General features: G+C 34.2%; 1 protein-coding gene and 1 non-coding gene across 2 annotated transcripts; one reads left to right on the forward strand and one right to left on the reverse strand.

The window, feature by feature from the left end:
* Nucleotides 1-5,592: 5,592 nt before the first annotated feature.
* Nucleotides 5,593-7,642, reverse strand: LOC105421093 (uncharacterized). Its single transcript, XM_020670618.2, has 2 exons — nucleotides 5,960-7,642; nucleotides 5,593-5,842 (listed from the first exon to the last, which is right to left on the reverse strand). The coding sequence occupies exon 1, from the start codon at nucleotides 7,502-7,504 to the stop codon at nucleotides 5,993-5,995; it is 1,512 nt and encodes a 503-aa protein (XP_020526277.2). The 5' UTR covers nucleotides 7,505-7,642; the 3' UTR covers nucleotides 5,593-5,842; nucleotides 5,960-5,992.
* A 2,968-nt stretch (nucleotides 7,643-10,610) lies between these two features.
* TRNAC-GCA (transfer RNA cysteine (anticodon GCA)) lies at nucleotides 10,611-10,682 on the forward strand. The gene has a single exon. It is a non-coding gene; the product is annotated as a tRNA-Cys (tRNA).
* The last annotated feature ends 5,191 nt before the right edge of the window (nucleotides 10,683-15,873 follow it).

Genomic DNA, 15,873 nt, shown 5'->3' on the forward strand with positions numbered 1-15,873 from the left:
TTGCTATGTTTCTATATTTTGGGATTTGTCCAGACAAAAATCGTATAGAGTCAACTCGTCTACTCTATAATGGGAAATAGTGTGGTTGGGCTACGAAGAATTTCAATACCTCACTGTCTTTAACCAAAAAAAAAAAAGAACAAGAAGAAGAAGAAATAAAGAAAAAGGATAGAAAGAGGAATCCATCACCTCAATATTGGAGAATGTAACCAAAATTATTTCAAAACTCAAAAGCATATATCCTCTCAAGATACCTTGCACCCCAATATTCTCAATCTATTTTATGGCACGTTTGGTTCACATGAATTTTTTTCTAGAAAACATCTTCACATGAAAAAATTCTTTCATTTGGTTAAGTAGGGGAATTTTTTCATACCTATTGGTCTTACTATATCTTTTCACACCAATTGACAACTAATTGATGTATAAATATTCTCACATTTAACCACATGAGAGAAATTTTTCATGTGAAAATATTTTTTAGAAAGCAAATTTACGCAAACCAAACAAGCCATAAAACAAAGCCCTCAACTTACCTCATTTTACTCTCACTTCTTATTCACATGCCATAAACCTCCCCATGGTCCATTCATATACTAGAGTACAGTATGTTCCAGGAGGAGCAAACTATATGCACCCATAATTATTGGCTACACTGGTGAAAGCAGTTTGAGCTAGATGAAACTATGTTTAAAGGCATATGAATATGAAGTGAGTATATATGTTTTATTATTTTCCATAGGGTTGACAATGTTATATTTTGCTCTCACTTCTTATTCACCTACTTTTATTGCGTATGGGTTGATCATGCTACATCCCAAAAATTTGGGGTCCTAAAAATATTCCTAGACTATGTTTTCCCAGTGGAGTCAATGGACAATATACTCCCTGGGAAGCATGAAATCCTTTGACAATTTGAGCATCAAGAATCATTTGCGCAAGGCATGAAAAACTTACTTTTCTAAAGAAATGTTTTAACCGAAAATGGTTCGATAGTATGCATCCCGATCAAAATAAGTAAAGCCTCACTTCATAACTCATAAGAAAATTGTAATTCAAGTGTTGAAAAACCTTTAATCAATCTTCTTTGCTTGACCATTATGGTTGTGCAAAAAAGTTAGGATTTCACATTTTAAAAATGGTGTATATTACAACAAATCACCTCGACTATCCATTTCGCCTTAAAAACAAGTATTCACATATCATCAAAATCAGTATATTTTTTTAGTTTCAAATTTAAAAATAAGTGTTCACAGATCATCGAGATCTATATATTTTTTTAGTTTCAAATTTTATTGTCAATGTTGAAAATTAATTTTAGAGATATCATGAACATTTACGATGTCGAAAGTTCTTTTCATGTGAGGATTTGAGGTGAGGTTTTATTTTCTTTTCATAAAGCCTAGACCCTCTAGAAATTTCATCCATGTTTAATATACATCAAACATGTACAAGGTACACCTAATACATCCAACATGAAATGAGCATGCCAAGAAACTTGAGGGGCAAATATTTTTTGGAAGAAGTTTAGGACTAAACAAGGCATTATTGATTTTAAAATTGGTATATTGTATTATTAATCAATATCTAATTAATGATTCTTAGTCGATATCATTTTAATTTCAACTTCATGTTCCTACTCAATATGGATCGCTCACTACAAAGTTCATTGCCAGCCGAGCCACCGGAAACAAAAGGAAAATGCATTATGCGAGCCCTGCCCTCCAACCAAAAGAAAATAAGAGTTTAGAGCATGCTCCCTCGGGATATCATTATACACTTACTCCTCTTGTGTGAAAGACCTTTCTATGAGTATTGTCTCCATCTATACCCTTTCTTATTATTATTAGTATTATTATTATTATTATTATTATTCTTACTATTATTATTATTATCAAACCTGGAGACCTAATAATTAACTAATTTAATCCATACATGAAGAATTCCTATTTGGGGTAATATTGATTTTTTGAAAAATTACGTAAATATCTGTTTTAATTTCCATCATTACCAAAATACGGAATACTTTTTATTATTACTCATATGTCCTTTTTTGGACTTCATAACAACTTTTTTTTTAAAAAAAAACAAAACTACCCATTTTCGGTTTTTGAAAAGCTGAAAATTTTAAAATTTTGGTTTTTCAAGAATCGAAAACTTTAAAATTTTGGTTTTTCAAGAATCGAAAACTTTAAAATTTTGGTTTTTCAAAAACCGAATTTTTTTATTTATCCGGTTTTTTAAAAACCGAGAAAACAAACCCTACTGAAAATGGACATATTTACACGTTTTGGTAATAGCGAAAACTAAAACGGACATATTTATGTATTTTGGTAATAACTAAAACTAAAACGGACATATTTACGTATTTTGGTACTAACGGATATTTTGGGGGTAATATTGATTTTTTAACAAAAATCTAATAGGTCATCCATAATAGATCAAGCAAGAAGAATGGATTTGTAAGTTAATAACGATTTTATAGCGATTTCATTATACTATTTTTTAACAAAAATCTAATAGGTCATCCGTAATAGATGAAGCAAGAACAATGGATTTGTAGGTTAATAATGGTTTTATAGCGATTTCATTATGCTATTATTTATGTTTCCTAATTAAGTCTGTCCAGAAAAACCTCTTCTGTCCAAGCTCCTTATATACGAAATACATTTCTTAGGATCAATTGGATTTGTAAGTTAAGGTTATATGCATCAAGTTGGATTTGTTTAGGCTTTAGAGAGAAGGAACTGCAGTACATACATGAGAGCTTGGAGTAAAGTATGAGGAAAGATTTGCTTCAATTGTTAATATCAATATTAATTTCCTGAATCATATATTCTAAATTAAGAACAACATGTGGATTGAATATCCCAAATTCCATGGTAAACCATTCTACAAAATAATTTGTCGTCAATCATTAATCAAATGCGCAATGAAGGTACCATATTACCAATGTATAGTTCTTTAGGCTACAAAAATAATAAGAGACTTTTCTTTACATATAAACTTTTTTTTTTTAATGATTGACATGGTCGTGCCACAATTGGGATGCAATTTCTTCTCGCAGTTGTCCTCCTTCGACATGGTCCTCATTGCTTTGAGTTGCTAATGGATCCCACATGGTCGGATAGCCCCCATCCACAATATAATATTTTCATATTTTCATGTATAAGTTAGACAAAAATGGTCAATTACTTAAACGGAAAAGTTTATATAGAGCTGAGGCGCTAAACAATCAAATTTGAGCCTACCTCAAAAATTTCACTAGAAGATGTTGTTTTGATGCCCAAATATGTTTAAATTGATCATCTCGACATCAAGATGCGTAAACATGAGAACAAAATGGATTTCAAGTTTTGGAAACAGTGTATTTTGTAACGCATTTTTCGACGGTCAATTTTCAAGATTTTCAAGTTTTCATAGATCAATCGATCTACACTATTTTTGAAGCTTTAAACTTTATAAATAAATATAAAAATATATTTTAAAGCCATCGCAAAAATTTCCAATAATTTAACGATATTTCTCGATACTATTCGAAAGTAGACTCTAATTTGATTGTTTAGGGCCTAGGCTCTATACAAACCACTCCCTTACTTAAATACTATCCTGCAATACATAAAAGTTACAAAATTGAGCTACCTTCAGGCATTTTTAATCGATTGGTCTCCCTTTCCAAAGCATCGTATAAGGGTTTGGAGTCCGATGCAGATCCTTCCTATCTAGCAAGTATATACTGGAATTGCAAATTGAAGCCCACTGCAGCTATCACATTTTGGGATAATACACCCTTTCTATTATGAAATTGTCTAGGCATATGGCTCTTAAGCCACACTGGGATATGTGTTTCATTAATTGTGTATATGCAATCCTAATAGAAAAAACAATGAATTTTTTAGTTATTGCAATGAAGATTTCCTGTTAAAGTTATGGCTACCAATTTTGCAATGAATTCTAAAATTGAGTACCATTGGTTACTTTGAAATACGGGTCATATCTTTAATTATCAGCTATGTGAGCTGGTGTCTGTTTTTGGAGGCTGTATAAACAATTTTCTTATAGCCAACACAACACTTAGTACTTTATTGAAATAATGACTAATGTAATCAGGAGTGTCCAACTCTAAAGACAAAATTTATAGACGGTGCACAATGATAGAATGATCAACAACAACAACAATATATATACAAAATATTAGTCACTTTACCCATCAAATTAGCACCGTTGGGATGGAGGTGCTCTAAGCATTAAATAAAGATAAAATAGAGATCCTCTAATATTTACCTATGGGGGTAGAAATATGTATTTCTTTAAAGTGCTTAATTTATATGAGGACTGCCCCGTCAAGAATTGTATGCCGCATAGAAAAATATGCCAAAAAGATTAAAAAAAAATGGCCACAGAATAAATCAGTCTCCTGTTTCCATGCGATTTGTTTACAAAAAAAAATTAACACCCAATAAGACTCAACGACAAAATCGTTTCCTGTTTGCAAAATAGTTTTTAAAGTTATCGGCAGGAAATAACGAAAAGGAAAAATTGAAGAGAAGATTATTTAGTGGGAGAGAGCCTTGTAAAAATATCAATCACCGTTTTTCCTTTTCTAAAATAACAAGTTTCTCTAGGTGAATAAAGCAATTTGATGCATATGTTGAACCTCGTTGATATTTATATAACCAGCAAGAAAAAAATGAAATAAATATAACCAGCAAGAAAAAAAAAAAACTCATATAATTTAAATTTTTTAAATATTACATCACAAATGATCCTCAGAGAACTATAAGTCCAGATCACTGACCCAACACGCCGAATCATCAAATTCTTGAACAGAACCGAGTGATTATATGAATACCAAATAAATTTTTCGAAACCATATGGGAATCGGCCTGAGTACCTACCAAACCAGACCCTAATTAGCAATTCACAATTCAAATAGGTGTTCTTTCCATACCCTGCTTAAAGTTTATACTGTGAGGATTGCCAGCCACAATGTATCAGCTAGTTCAAAATAAGACCCCCGCGCAATAAATCATACATGAGGACTAGATATCAAATATCATTAAAACTCATGTAGAAGTACCAAGAAAAACAACATGGTCATAATAATCCTTTATCGGCAATATAAATTTTGCTCATGTACATTAGGAATTTAAAATGTATGGGCACGAGTTGCTCATGTATGGGCACGAGTTGCTTTTGATATCCTGAAACTAGATGGGTTTTCTCCTGCGGAACAACAAATAATAATGGGAAGGTTAAAGGCATCTGAATCAGAAGTGAGAGCAAAGTTGAGGGCTTACCTTTAGAGAGATTGAGAATATTGGGGTATTAGGAACCTTGATATGACATATGCTTTTGAGTTTTGAAATAATTTTGATTACATTCTCCAATACTGAGGTGATCGATTCAGGATTCCTCATTTTCTTCGTTTTTGCCTTTTTTTCTTTTTTATTTTTTGGTTAAAATAAAGTGAATGATTGAAATTCTACAGAGCCCAACCACACTAATGCCCTTTATAGAGTAGAATAATTCATTTTATACGATTTTTGTCTAGATAAACCTTAAAATATCGAACTTAGAAATTCACACATATAAGAGAACCAAATGCATTAATAAAAAAATAATACAACCAGTTTATTGAGAATGAAAGTGTGGCCCAATAGAGCCATCAAAATAAAAACATTCATATGGCCTCAAGGACCAAATCGTTTAATAAATTCCAGTAGTATGCATATTTCTTTGGATCTCAAGAAAATCCTTCTTCAATCCTCATTATTGCCTAATCGAAATGGCCAACTCAAACTTCAATTGGTGTTCATTATTTCAATAATCTGGTAGGAACCTGCAATTGAGAAACTTGTGAGAATGCATACTAAAAAGAAAAAAATAAAAAATAGTCAAAGGGAATGCTCGTAAATAAAATAATCTTGAAAAGACAATGAATCCAATGTTCTCTTACATAATTGATAACCAATCAGTGTTGTTACTTCAACTAGTAGACAGTTGTTGGTGGTGGTGGAGATTCGTAGTAATAAGGTTCTGGGGGTGATTTAGAGGGTGGTGGAGGAGACTTGTAGAAATAAGGAGGCGGTGGTGATGGCGATGGAGGTGGAGGAGATTTATAAACATAAGGAGGTGGTGGTGAAGGTGATGGTGGTGGGGGAGACTTGTAGACATAAGGAGGAGGTGGTGAAGGAGATGGTGGTGGTGGAGACTTATAAACATATGGAGGTGGAGGAGATGGCGATGGTGGAGGTGGAGATTTGTATACATATGGGGGTGGTGGAGATGGTGATGGTGGAGGTGGAGACTTGTATACATATGGAGGAGGTGGCGATGGCGATGGTGGTGGTGGAGACTTATATACATAAGGAGGTGGTGGAGAAGGTGAAGGTGGTGGGGGAGATTTATACACATAAGGAGGAGGAGGAGATGGAGATGGTGGGGGAGGAGACTTGTAGACATAAGGAGGTGGTGGTGATGGTGAAGGTGGAGGAGGAGATTTGTATACATATGGAGGAGGTGGTGATGGTGATGGTGGTGGAGGTGATTTGTAGATGTAAGGAGGTGGCGGTGATGGCGATGGTGGTGGTGGTGACTTATAGACATAAGGAGGGGGTGGTGATGGTGAAGGTGGGGGTGGAGACTTGTAGACATATGGAGGAGGTGGTGAAGGCGATGGGGGAGGTGGTGACTTGTACACGTAAGGAGGTGGTGGTGATGGTGATGGTGGTGGAGGAGATTTGTAGACATATGGAGGTGGGGGTGATGGTGAAGGTGGTGGTGGTGACTTATAGACATAAGGAGGAGGTGGAGATGGCGAAGGTGGCGGCGGCGACTTGTAGATATACGGAGGTGGCGGTGATGGTGATGGTGGTGGAGGAGACTTATAGACATAAGGAGGTGGCGGAGATGGTGAAGGTGGGGGTGGAGACTTGTAGACATATGGAGGAGGTGGTGAAGGCGATGGGGGAGGTGGTGACTTGTACACGTAAGGAGGTGGTGGTGATGGTGATGGTGGTGGAGGAGATTTGTAGACATATGGAGGTGGGGGTGATGGTGAAGGTGGTGGTGGTGACTTATAGACATAAGGAGGAGGTGGAGATGACGAAGGTGGCGGCGGCGACTTGTAGATATACGGAGGTGGCGGTGATGGTGATGGTGGTGGAGGAGACTTATAGACATAAGGAGGTGGCGGAGATGGTGAAGGTGGTGGTGGAGACTTGTACACATATGGAGGTGGCGGCGATGGAGAAGGGGGAGGTGGGGACTTGTAGACATATGGAGGAGGTGGAGATGGTGAAGGTGGTGGTGGAGACTTGTAGACATAAGGAGGAGGTGGTGACGGCGATGGTGGTGGTGGTGATTCGTAGAGGTAAGGTGGGGGTGGAGAAGAATAGTAATATGGCTCCGGTTTATCAGCCACTACATTTGTAGCCAGGAAGCATACAATGGCCGCAAAGGTCAGCTGAGGCAAAAAATGCCTCTCCATTTTGGGCACCATGAAGGTGGCGCCACCAATTTTAGCACTCTCTTTGCTTCAAAGAGTGCACAACTAATCTTCTCTCTCTTTCTTTGTTTTGTGTTTCTTGAGTGCTTCAGTGCTCTCTCTAGCCCCTTTTATAGTGTTAGGCCCCCACCTACTGCTTCTCAAGGCAACTATACTATCATTTATACAACCTGGACAAACCGTGTTTTCTTCTACATTATTTTCAAACCCCAATACAGTAATTTGATAGTTTCACATGCGTTTGATGTCATTTTTACAATGCATTGCCATTGGAATTTTTTTATTTGGTGTGAACTGGATTTGTCCTTTTTCTACTATGAATTGGTCTCCTTATTACCAATTGTTAGGTTAGGTATGTCTTTTGTTCATATGACTACGTCTGCATGACTTTAATCTCCTTTGAGTTTAAACATTAAATATTAGAGCTTCTTCAAATAAACGTGGGAGGAAGTTTCCCATTGGTCAAAAACTAAGTAAAAAAGTATTAAAAAAAATGGTAACATGGTCGTTGAAGATGAAATGATTAGTAGAAGAAGTCAATTCCTGCTTTTGTCCCCATTGCATTGGCCATTAATTGGGTCACATTTACATGTTGAAGGGCTATTTTCATTAAGGGGCGGCTTTGGAAATTGGTCACAGTTGATATATTCAAAAAAAGTAAGTGGTGCTTTTTTACCCTCTCTGTACCATTTTTAATTCTCTTAAAAAAAAAAAAAAAAAACCATAATGTTCAAACTGAGATGATCGATTAATTTTTCAACACTTCAATTGCAATTTTGATGAGTTCTGAGGTGAGGCTTTATTTATTTTGAGAGGGCTGCAGCCCTATCAAACCATTTTCCTTTCCTAAATGCCCCTCGCATGCCCAGCTCCAAGTGCTTGGCAGTGAGGTCTCCTTTGTCAAAGACGCGTTGCTGCCTGTCATTCAGCTTAAGGTTAATAAAATACTAAATAAAACAAAAATGGTAGTAATAATGAATAAGTAAAGAACATGTGGCCTGTTGATTTATGTTTAAACAAAGATTAGGAACAGTAACTTATCAAGATTTAAGTAGACCCATTGATTAATATTCTAATCTGAGTACGGATGGTCATGGCTTTGCGGTTTCCAATCCTTTAGACAATTGTATGGTGCACTATTTACTTGAGGTTTGTTTCAGGAAATAGAGTGAGTTGTAACCACCAATTTCCACTCGAAAACTGTAGACGGTTTGAAAACTACCCAAATGCAGTTTCATGAGAGCCCATCTTTTACTCATAGCCAAAAATTTGACCTACAAAATCGGACATTCTCTAATTTCAATACCTTCAAGATTTCGCAGAAAATTTCTAATTAAAAATCAAAGCCACAAAGTGAAAACCCTGCATTATCAACTTCTTATTTGAAGATTCTAGTTAAAAAAATAATTCAATATTGATCAGAAAAGCAAGATTTTACCTATATCAAAAGCAACCCGTTTGAAGAATGTGCTCAAATATCAGTAAAAATAAAATAAAATAACATAAAATTTCAACAAAATATTTGACCTATTAAGAGAAACAACTTAAACTTCAAGACCAACTTTGAAGAGCTAACAAATTTTCTCGAATTGCAAATGTTGTATGTATAGGGGATATTGAGCAAGAGTGAGAGGGATGAGTAGCAAGGAGAGAGAGAGAGATGTCATTGCGTATTTCCAAAGAGAGTGCGGTCAAACAGGAGTGGAAGAGAGGGTAGAGGAGGATCAAAGAGAGAAGGGGAAATATATAAGTTGGGGACAAAAGATAAGATATAGATGGTACGACAAAAAAATAAGAATCCGATTTGGATCCTTTTTTACAGTACTTGAAAATTTTTGGAAATGAGGAAAACCAATAACAAAAGGAGAACCAATTCCTAAAAAACCTGAAAAGTATTTTTTAAAGATGGTAGTTAAACATTATTCTTTATTACCAAGTTTAAGTACACAAAAAATATATTAAAATTTTACTTAAAACATACCTGTAAAATCTACACACACCAGGTAAGAATGGATTATGATACATAATAATCCACCAGTGAAAAATATTCTCAAACATATTTATCTTTTTTTCTTTTTTTTGTATCTTTTTTAATATTTCTTTATTTTCACTGATTTTTTTAATAATAAAAAAATGCATAGAATATTTTTGAATAAATTGATAGTCTTCTATTCTCATCACACGTATCTAAGAACTCCAATATTGCAAAAGCATGTAATTGGTTACTTGATCGCTTGTGTATATCAATTTACCGTTACATTTTACGTATTATTTACATGAATGCTTGTTACGTACTTATGTACTCTCTATTGGATTTTTAGGAGGTTATTTATGTGATTGTTTATTTCATTTCTACATGCAACGTACATAATCCCACTAGTATACCACAAAAGAATGAGTTGAACGGAGATTTTTCTTTGAATATTAATTTGGGATATGGGAAAATGGAAATCTGTCATGTTGCTACCCGGCCATCTCCTTGTGGAGCCAATTCTCAGAAATTAAAAAGCTTTTTGTTAAAAATATTTTTATGTATTACTATGTTCTAAACCATTGTATATTACTCAGAATAAATGCATAGAAACCACACCCATTCAAAATAAGGTGTATTTCAAAACTATGTTGAAAGATGAAGTTTTGGGGTCAGACATCCTTTGGATTGTATGAAAATCTATTTCACTCTTAATTATGAAATTTAAAGTGTTAAAAGGTGCAGACTAAGAAGATTTATAAACAATTAAAAATCTTGAATCTGGATACTATGTTTCAAGATGTAGTATTTTTGTAGCTTAAAATATTTTTTCTTAATATCCATAGATCGCAAGGTATTTGAGGTTCTTCTAACATCAAAAAACTTTTTCCAATAGGTTTGATTGAGGGTACGACCCTTGATAGAGCAATACAACATAACAAAATTCATGTAGCTTACTCCAAATAGTTGGAATAAAGTTATGATAATGATGAGATGATGGATGATGTGAACTTATTCCTCCTCTCAGTATCGCTTCTCTTTGATTGACCTTCATTAATCATCCGTTGGAGGTAACGGTCAAATTACTTTATGAGACTTATATAATGTCGGAAACAGCATACGACAATTGGGTCCATAGCTCAGTGGTAGAGCATTTGACTGCAGATCAAGAGGTCACCGGTTCGAACCCGGTTGGGCCCTTTTGTTTTTTTATACTTTGATATTTTTTCTTTTGTGCCTATTGTTGGTCCTTGATAAAACTTCGATCATTGCGTAAAATAACTTATACGCCATTGTTATGATATTTCCCTCCTTTGAAAAAAATAATTTTCCCAAATTGTTATCCACAAATCTAACTGCTGTAAGTTTCCCATTTGATTTTCAGGCTAAATTCTCATTTGGGTTTATTTGAAATTTTTTAGGGATCAATTTCATCTTAATAAGAACGAATATTTAATTTTTTAAATTTCTACTCCCTATTTGAACTTTTTGTAAAGTGAATATTTAATTTTTATAAATTTCTACTTCCCATTTTAACTTTTTGTAAAGGGTGCCAGTTAGTAGACGGCACCTTCAAATAGTGTTGAAAAATGTGGTTTTAATACTGGAAATCTTTGTGATGGCCTTAAAACATACTTTTATTTTTAATTATAAAATTTAAAGCTTTAAAAATAGTGTTAATCGAATAGATATATGAAAACTTGAAAATATTGAAAATTGAGGATCCAAAAATGTGTCATTGATATCTCTCTCCTTCGGAAAAATATAATTCTCCCAAATTATTATCCACAAATCTCACTGCTGTAAGTTTCCCATTTGATTTTCAGGCCAAATTATCATTTGGGTTTATTTGAAATTTTCCAGGGATCGATTTCATCTTAATAAGCACGAATATTTAATTTTTTAAATTTCTAAAACTTGTTGTAAACAGTTCAGTTTGTATAGAGCCGAGGCTCTGAACAATCAACGTAGAGCGCCCCTTCAAATAGTATTAAGAAATGTGGTTTTAATATTGAAAATCCTTGTGATAGCCTTAAAATATATTTTTATTTTTAATTATAAAATTTAAAGCTTCTAAAACAGTCTAGATTGAGCAGATCTATGAAAACTTGGAAATCTTGAAAATTGATGGTCCAAAAATGCGTTACACGATGCACTATTTTCAAAACTCGAAATCCTTTTTTTTTCTAACGTCCATGCATCTTGATGTCGAGAGGATCGATTTGAGGATATTTGGGCATCAAAACAACCTCTTTTAGTGAAATTTTTGAGGTGGGCTCTAATTTGATTGTTTAGAGCCTCGGCTCCATATAAACTTTCTCGTTTTGTAAAAAAGTGTTGTTTGTATAGAGCTGAGGCTCTAAACAATCAATGTAAAACCCACCTTCAAATAGTGCCAAGAAATGTGATTTCAATAATGGAAATCTCAATGATACCATTAAAATATATTTTCATCTTTAATTATAAAATTTAAAGCTTCAAAAATAGTGTAGATAAAGCATATCTATGAAATCTTGAAAATCTTGAAAATTGATGGTCCAAAATTATTTTACAAGATGTACTATTTCGAAAACTTGAAATCCATTTTTTTCTCATGTCCAGGTGCCAAGATGATTAATTTGAGGATATTTGGGCACAGTGATTCAAAAAGCTGATTGCCCAGCTCCTAGGCGGTCCAGAAGGCCTGGGCGCATCGCCCAAGCCTAGGCGGCCTATCTGAGCGGTCAATCCTTGGGTGGCCGCCTAGGCGGCCACCAGCCTAGGAGCGGAAAAACCATTTGGTGATGGAATTTTTTGCCTTTTTTTTTTTTTTTTTTTTTTTTTTTTAAAGGACCAAAAATTAGGGTTTTAGGTTCACTTGAAACCTAAAACTTGTTAGAGCCAAATTTAAAGAGACAAAGCCCCCCAAAAAACTAGATTGTAGTGAATTTTTTATGATCGAATCGTTACTCAAAGTTAACAAAAATTGATCAAAACATCACCCATTGGTATTATATTTACTTTTTAATGTTTTACAAAGTTATTAGGTTTTTAGACGATTTTAAGTATTTAGAAGCATCTTTGATGTGGAAGTTTGAAGATTGATCAATCAAACTCAAAGGAAGTGATTTTTTTTATTGCTTTAATTATTTGTATTATTGTTTAGATCAGTGTTTTAAAAATCGGCAAGTCGAACCGGGCGCCCGGTTCGACTCAGGATTCGGCACAGCCCGTGCCGGTTCCAATACAAAACCGGAAACCGCCTGGTTCTAGAAGAACCGCCGGTTCCAATCCGGTTCTGCCCGGCTCAGCCGGTTCCCTCCCTGCATGCGTACGACATGCACGTGCAGGCGTGCGACACGCACATGCAGGCATGCAACACGCACGTGCGACACGTGTGAGGTTACCCCAATATTTCTACATAAACATTTTAATTTATATTACGTAGGTATTTATATACCAAAGTGGAATACCCATCTTTCGATGTGGGATAATTCCCAAACATCATTAAATGAAAAGGGAATTTATATATATTCTATTAATCATCAAGTTACAACCACATATGGTGAGATGGCGCTGTGGTTAAGACCTTTGCTTCTTCATGTGACCTCTCAAGGTCGAGTCCCCCTGTGGGCGTTATTTCTTTATGTTGTATAGTTTTTGTTGTATATATTGTATAAATATTTTTGTAAATAATATAAAAAGCATAAAAAATGAAAAATAAAAAAGTTAATTTTTTGTATAGCAGTTAATTTTTGTTATATATAGTGGTATAATTATTTTTTTTAAATAATATGAAAGGCATAAAAAAATAAAACATAAAAAGTTTATTCTATTTGAAATCTCCATCTTTCTACTAACAATCTTTTTCACTAAATTTATTATAGAAACCTAAAAAAATAAATTTTTGAAAAATTGAAGTGTTATTTCCAAAATTTGTACGCATTTTATTTAAGTTTTACATTGATAACCAAATATTTTATTTTATTTATTAATTTTTACATTATAAATCATGTAATGTACTATTTTTCTTACAGTTGTCAATGATACATTTTAAATTAGATAATATTATAAAATATTTTTAATTTATTATTATTTGTCTAATAAAATAATTATAAAATGTAAACTAATAATTATAATTTCAGTATATAATATTATAATTAGTTAGATTTTAATAATTTTGGATTATAGTTAGTTAGGCTGTAATAATTTGGATTTTTTTAGCGAATTAGGGTTTTTCGTCAAAACGAGATTTTAATGGCTATTTTTTCATTGATTAGTCTACTCTTTATAATAGTCCATGTATAATTATATATTTTATCTATGATAATTCTATGATTTTTCTTTCATGTGATGTAAATTTAATGGTTAACATAAGTTTATACAGGGAAAGAGCATCTCAATATTCACAAATTGATGAAAAAAATGAAAGTTAATAATGTAGTACCTTTATTTTTTATTGGATTCCTAAAAAACAATATTTATAATGAATTTTAATAATTTTTTCGGATTTTTTTGAAGCTTTAATCCGACCGATTCAGTCGATCCGGATCGGTTTTTGAGATGCCCGATCCAGGTCACCGATCCGCTTTTTAAACCATTGGTTTAGATATCTTCTTCAGGATCTAATAAGAATGGTGATCCCAATTGGAAATATGGCTATAACCCAAATGCTAATGATAAAAATTGTATCAGATGCAAATTTTGTGAAAAATAATACAAAAGGGGGCATCAACTGATTCAAGAAACATCTTGCCAGTATCAGGGGGGATGTTGCCCCATGTAAAAAGACTCCTGATGTTGTTAAAGAGGAAATAAAGAATTTTTTGAACATGGTGAAAATGAAAAAAATGAGAGAATTGCCTCTATAGCAGATATTAGGTCTGAGGTTCAAGTCAATTTTGATGATGATGATAGTGACGAGGAAAGGATTGGGGAGGAATGTCAAGAGCTTGAGCAATCTATTATTAGGGGAAAGGGGAAGGGAGTTGTAATTGCTTTTGGTTCTGTGATTAAGAAGCCTCGGGTTAAAGGCCTTATGCATAGTTTTTTACCTCGGCCTGAACCTGAGGTTGCAGGAGAGAAAAAAAAGAAAGAAAACAAACCACCATTGAAAATAGAATCAATAAGGAAGATAGAGATATAATTGTGTATTATCTTGCTACATGGTTTTATGAGGCGGGCATTCCTTTCAATACCGTTCGCTTAAGTAGCTTCTATCGATAGAGGCAGTTGGCCAATTTAGCCCTAGGATGAAACTCCCGACCCCATATGAGCTTTCAGAGCCTTTTTTAAAAAGACAATGAGTGTCACAAAGGAAGTTGTAGAACTTAAGAATGATGCATGAGCTCAATATGGGTATAACTGATGGTTGGAGTGATAGGAAGAGAATAAGTCAGATGAATTTGCTTGTGAATTGTCCTGTAAGGACTGTTTTTTTGAGGTTTATTGATGCATCTGATCATATCCTTGATGCCCATTACATATTTCAAGCGATAGAGAAGGGAATCAAGGAGGTTGGGGAGCATCTTGTTGTACAGGTTGTCACAGACAATGCTACTCCTAATGTTGCTGCATCTAATTTGTTGCGCATACCTTATCCTAGAATCTTTTAGACACCATGTGTAGCACATTGTATAGACTTCATGTTTGAGGCTCTTGACAGTTTAACCGAGATAACAAGTGCAGTGAAGAAGGCCAAGTTAGTTATAAATTTCATTTATAGCCACCATCTCACCCTCAGCATGACGTGTACCTTTACAAAGAAGAAAGAGATTGTGAGGGCTGGGGTCATGACATTTACGATCTGATACTTATATCTAGATAGCATACATTTGAGGAGAATGCAGTTGAAGCAAGTGTTTACCTCGAATGAGTGGAGAGCATGCAAATGGTCTGAGGATCAGGTTGGGAAAAAGGTGAGAGTTATTATCCTTTCTAAAGTTTTTTTGCGAGGGGTGAAGGGCACTCTTAAGGTATTTTTTCCTCTTATCAAAGTCCTTCGCATGGTTGATAGTGACAAGCCTTCTATGGGCTATATATATGATGCTATGGAGAAATGCAAAAGAGAGATAGCCCAAAATTTCAATGATAAATAAACCCGCTACATGCCTGTTTAGGAGATTGTTGATGAGAAGTGGGATAGGCAATTACATCGGCCATTGCATGCAATTGGTTATTTTTTGAATCCAACTTTGTTTTATTTTGACAAGGATATACAAACAAACGACACAATTATAAATGGATTTAATGAGTGTGTAGAGGTGCTAGTCCCTGAACTTGAAATGTAGAATATTATATGCGCTGATGAGCTGATAAATTACAAATTCTCATTGAAGTCTTTTGGGACACCAATGGCGATGAGGCAAGGGACCAAAACTAGACCAGGTATTAATAATATTCTTAAGTTCAT

The sequence above is a fragment of the Amborella trichopoda genome, chromosome 3 (assembly GCF_054954075.1).
Source record: "Amborella trichopoda isolate Santa Cruz 75 chromosome 3, AtrichopodaSantaCruz75HAP2 v2.0, whole genome shotgun sequence".
Lineage (NCBI taxonomy): Eukaryota > Viridiplantae > Streptophyta > Magnoliopsida > Amborellales > Amborellaceae > Amborella > Amborella trichopoda.

Excerpts from the sequence above, each read along its gene's own strand:
- LOC105421093 (XM_020670618.2), bottom strand. The coding sequence starts at position 7,504 with ATGGTGCCCAAAATGGAGAGGCATTTTTTGCCTCAGCTGACCTTTGCG.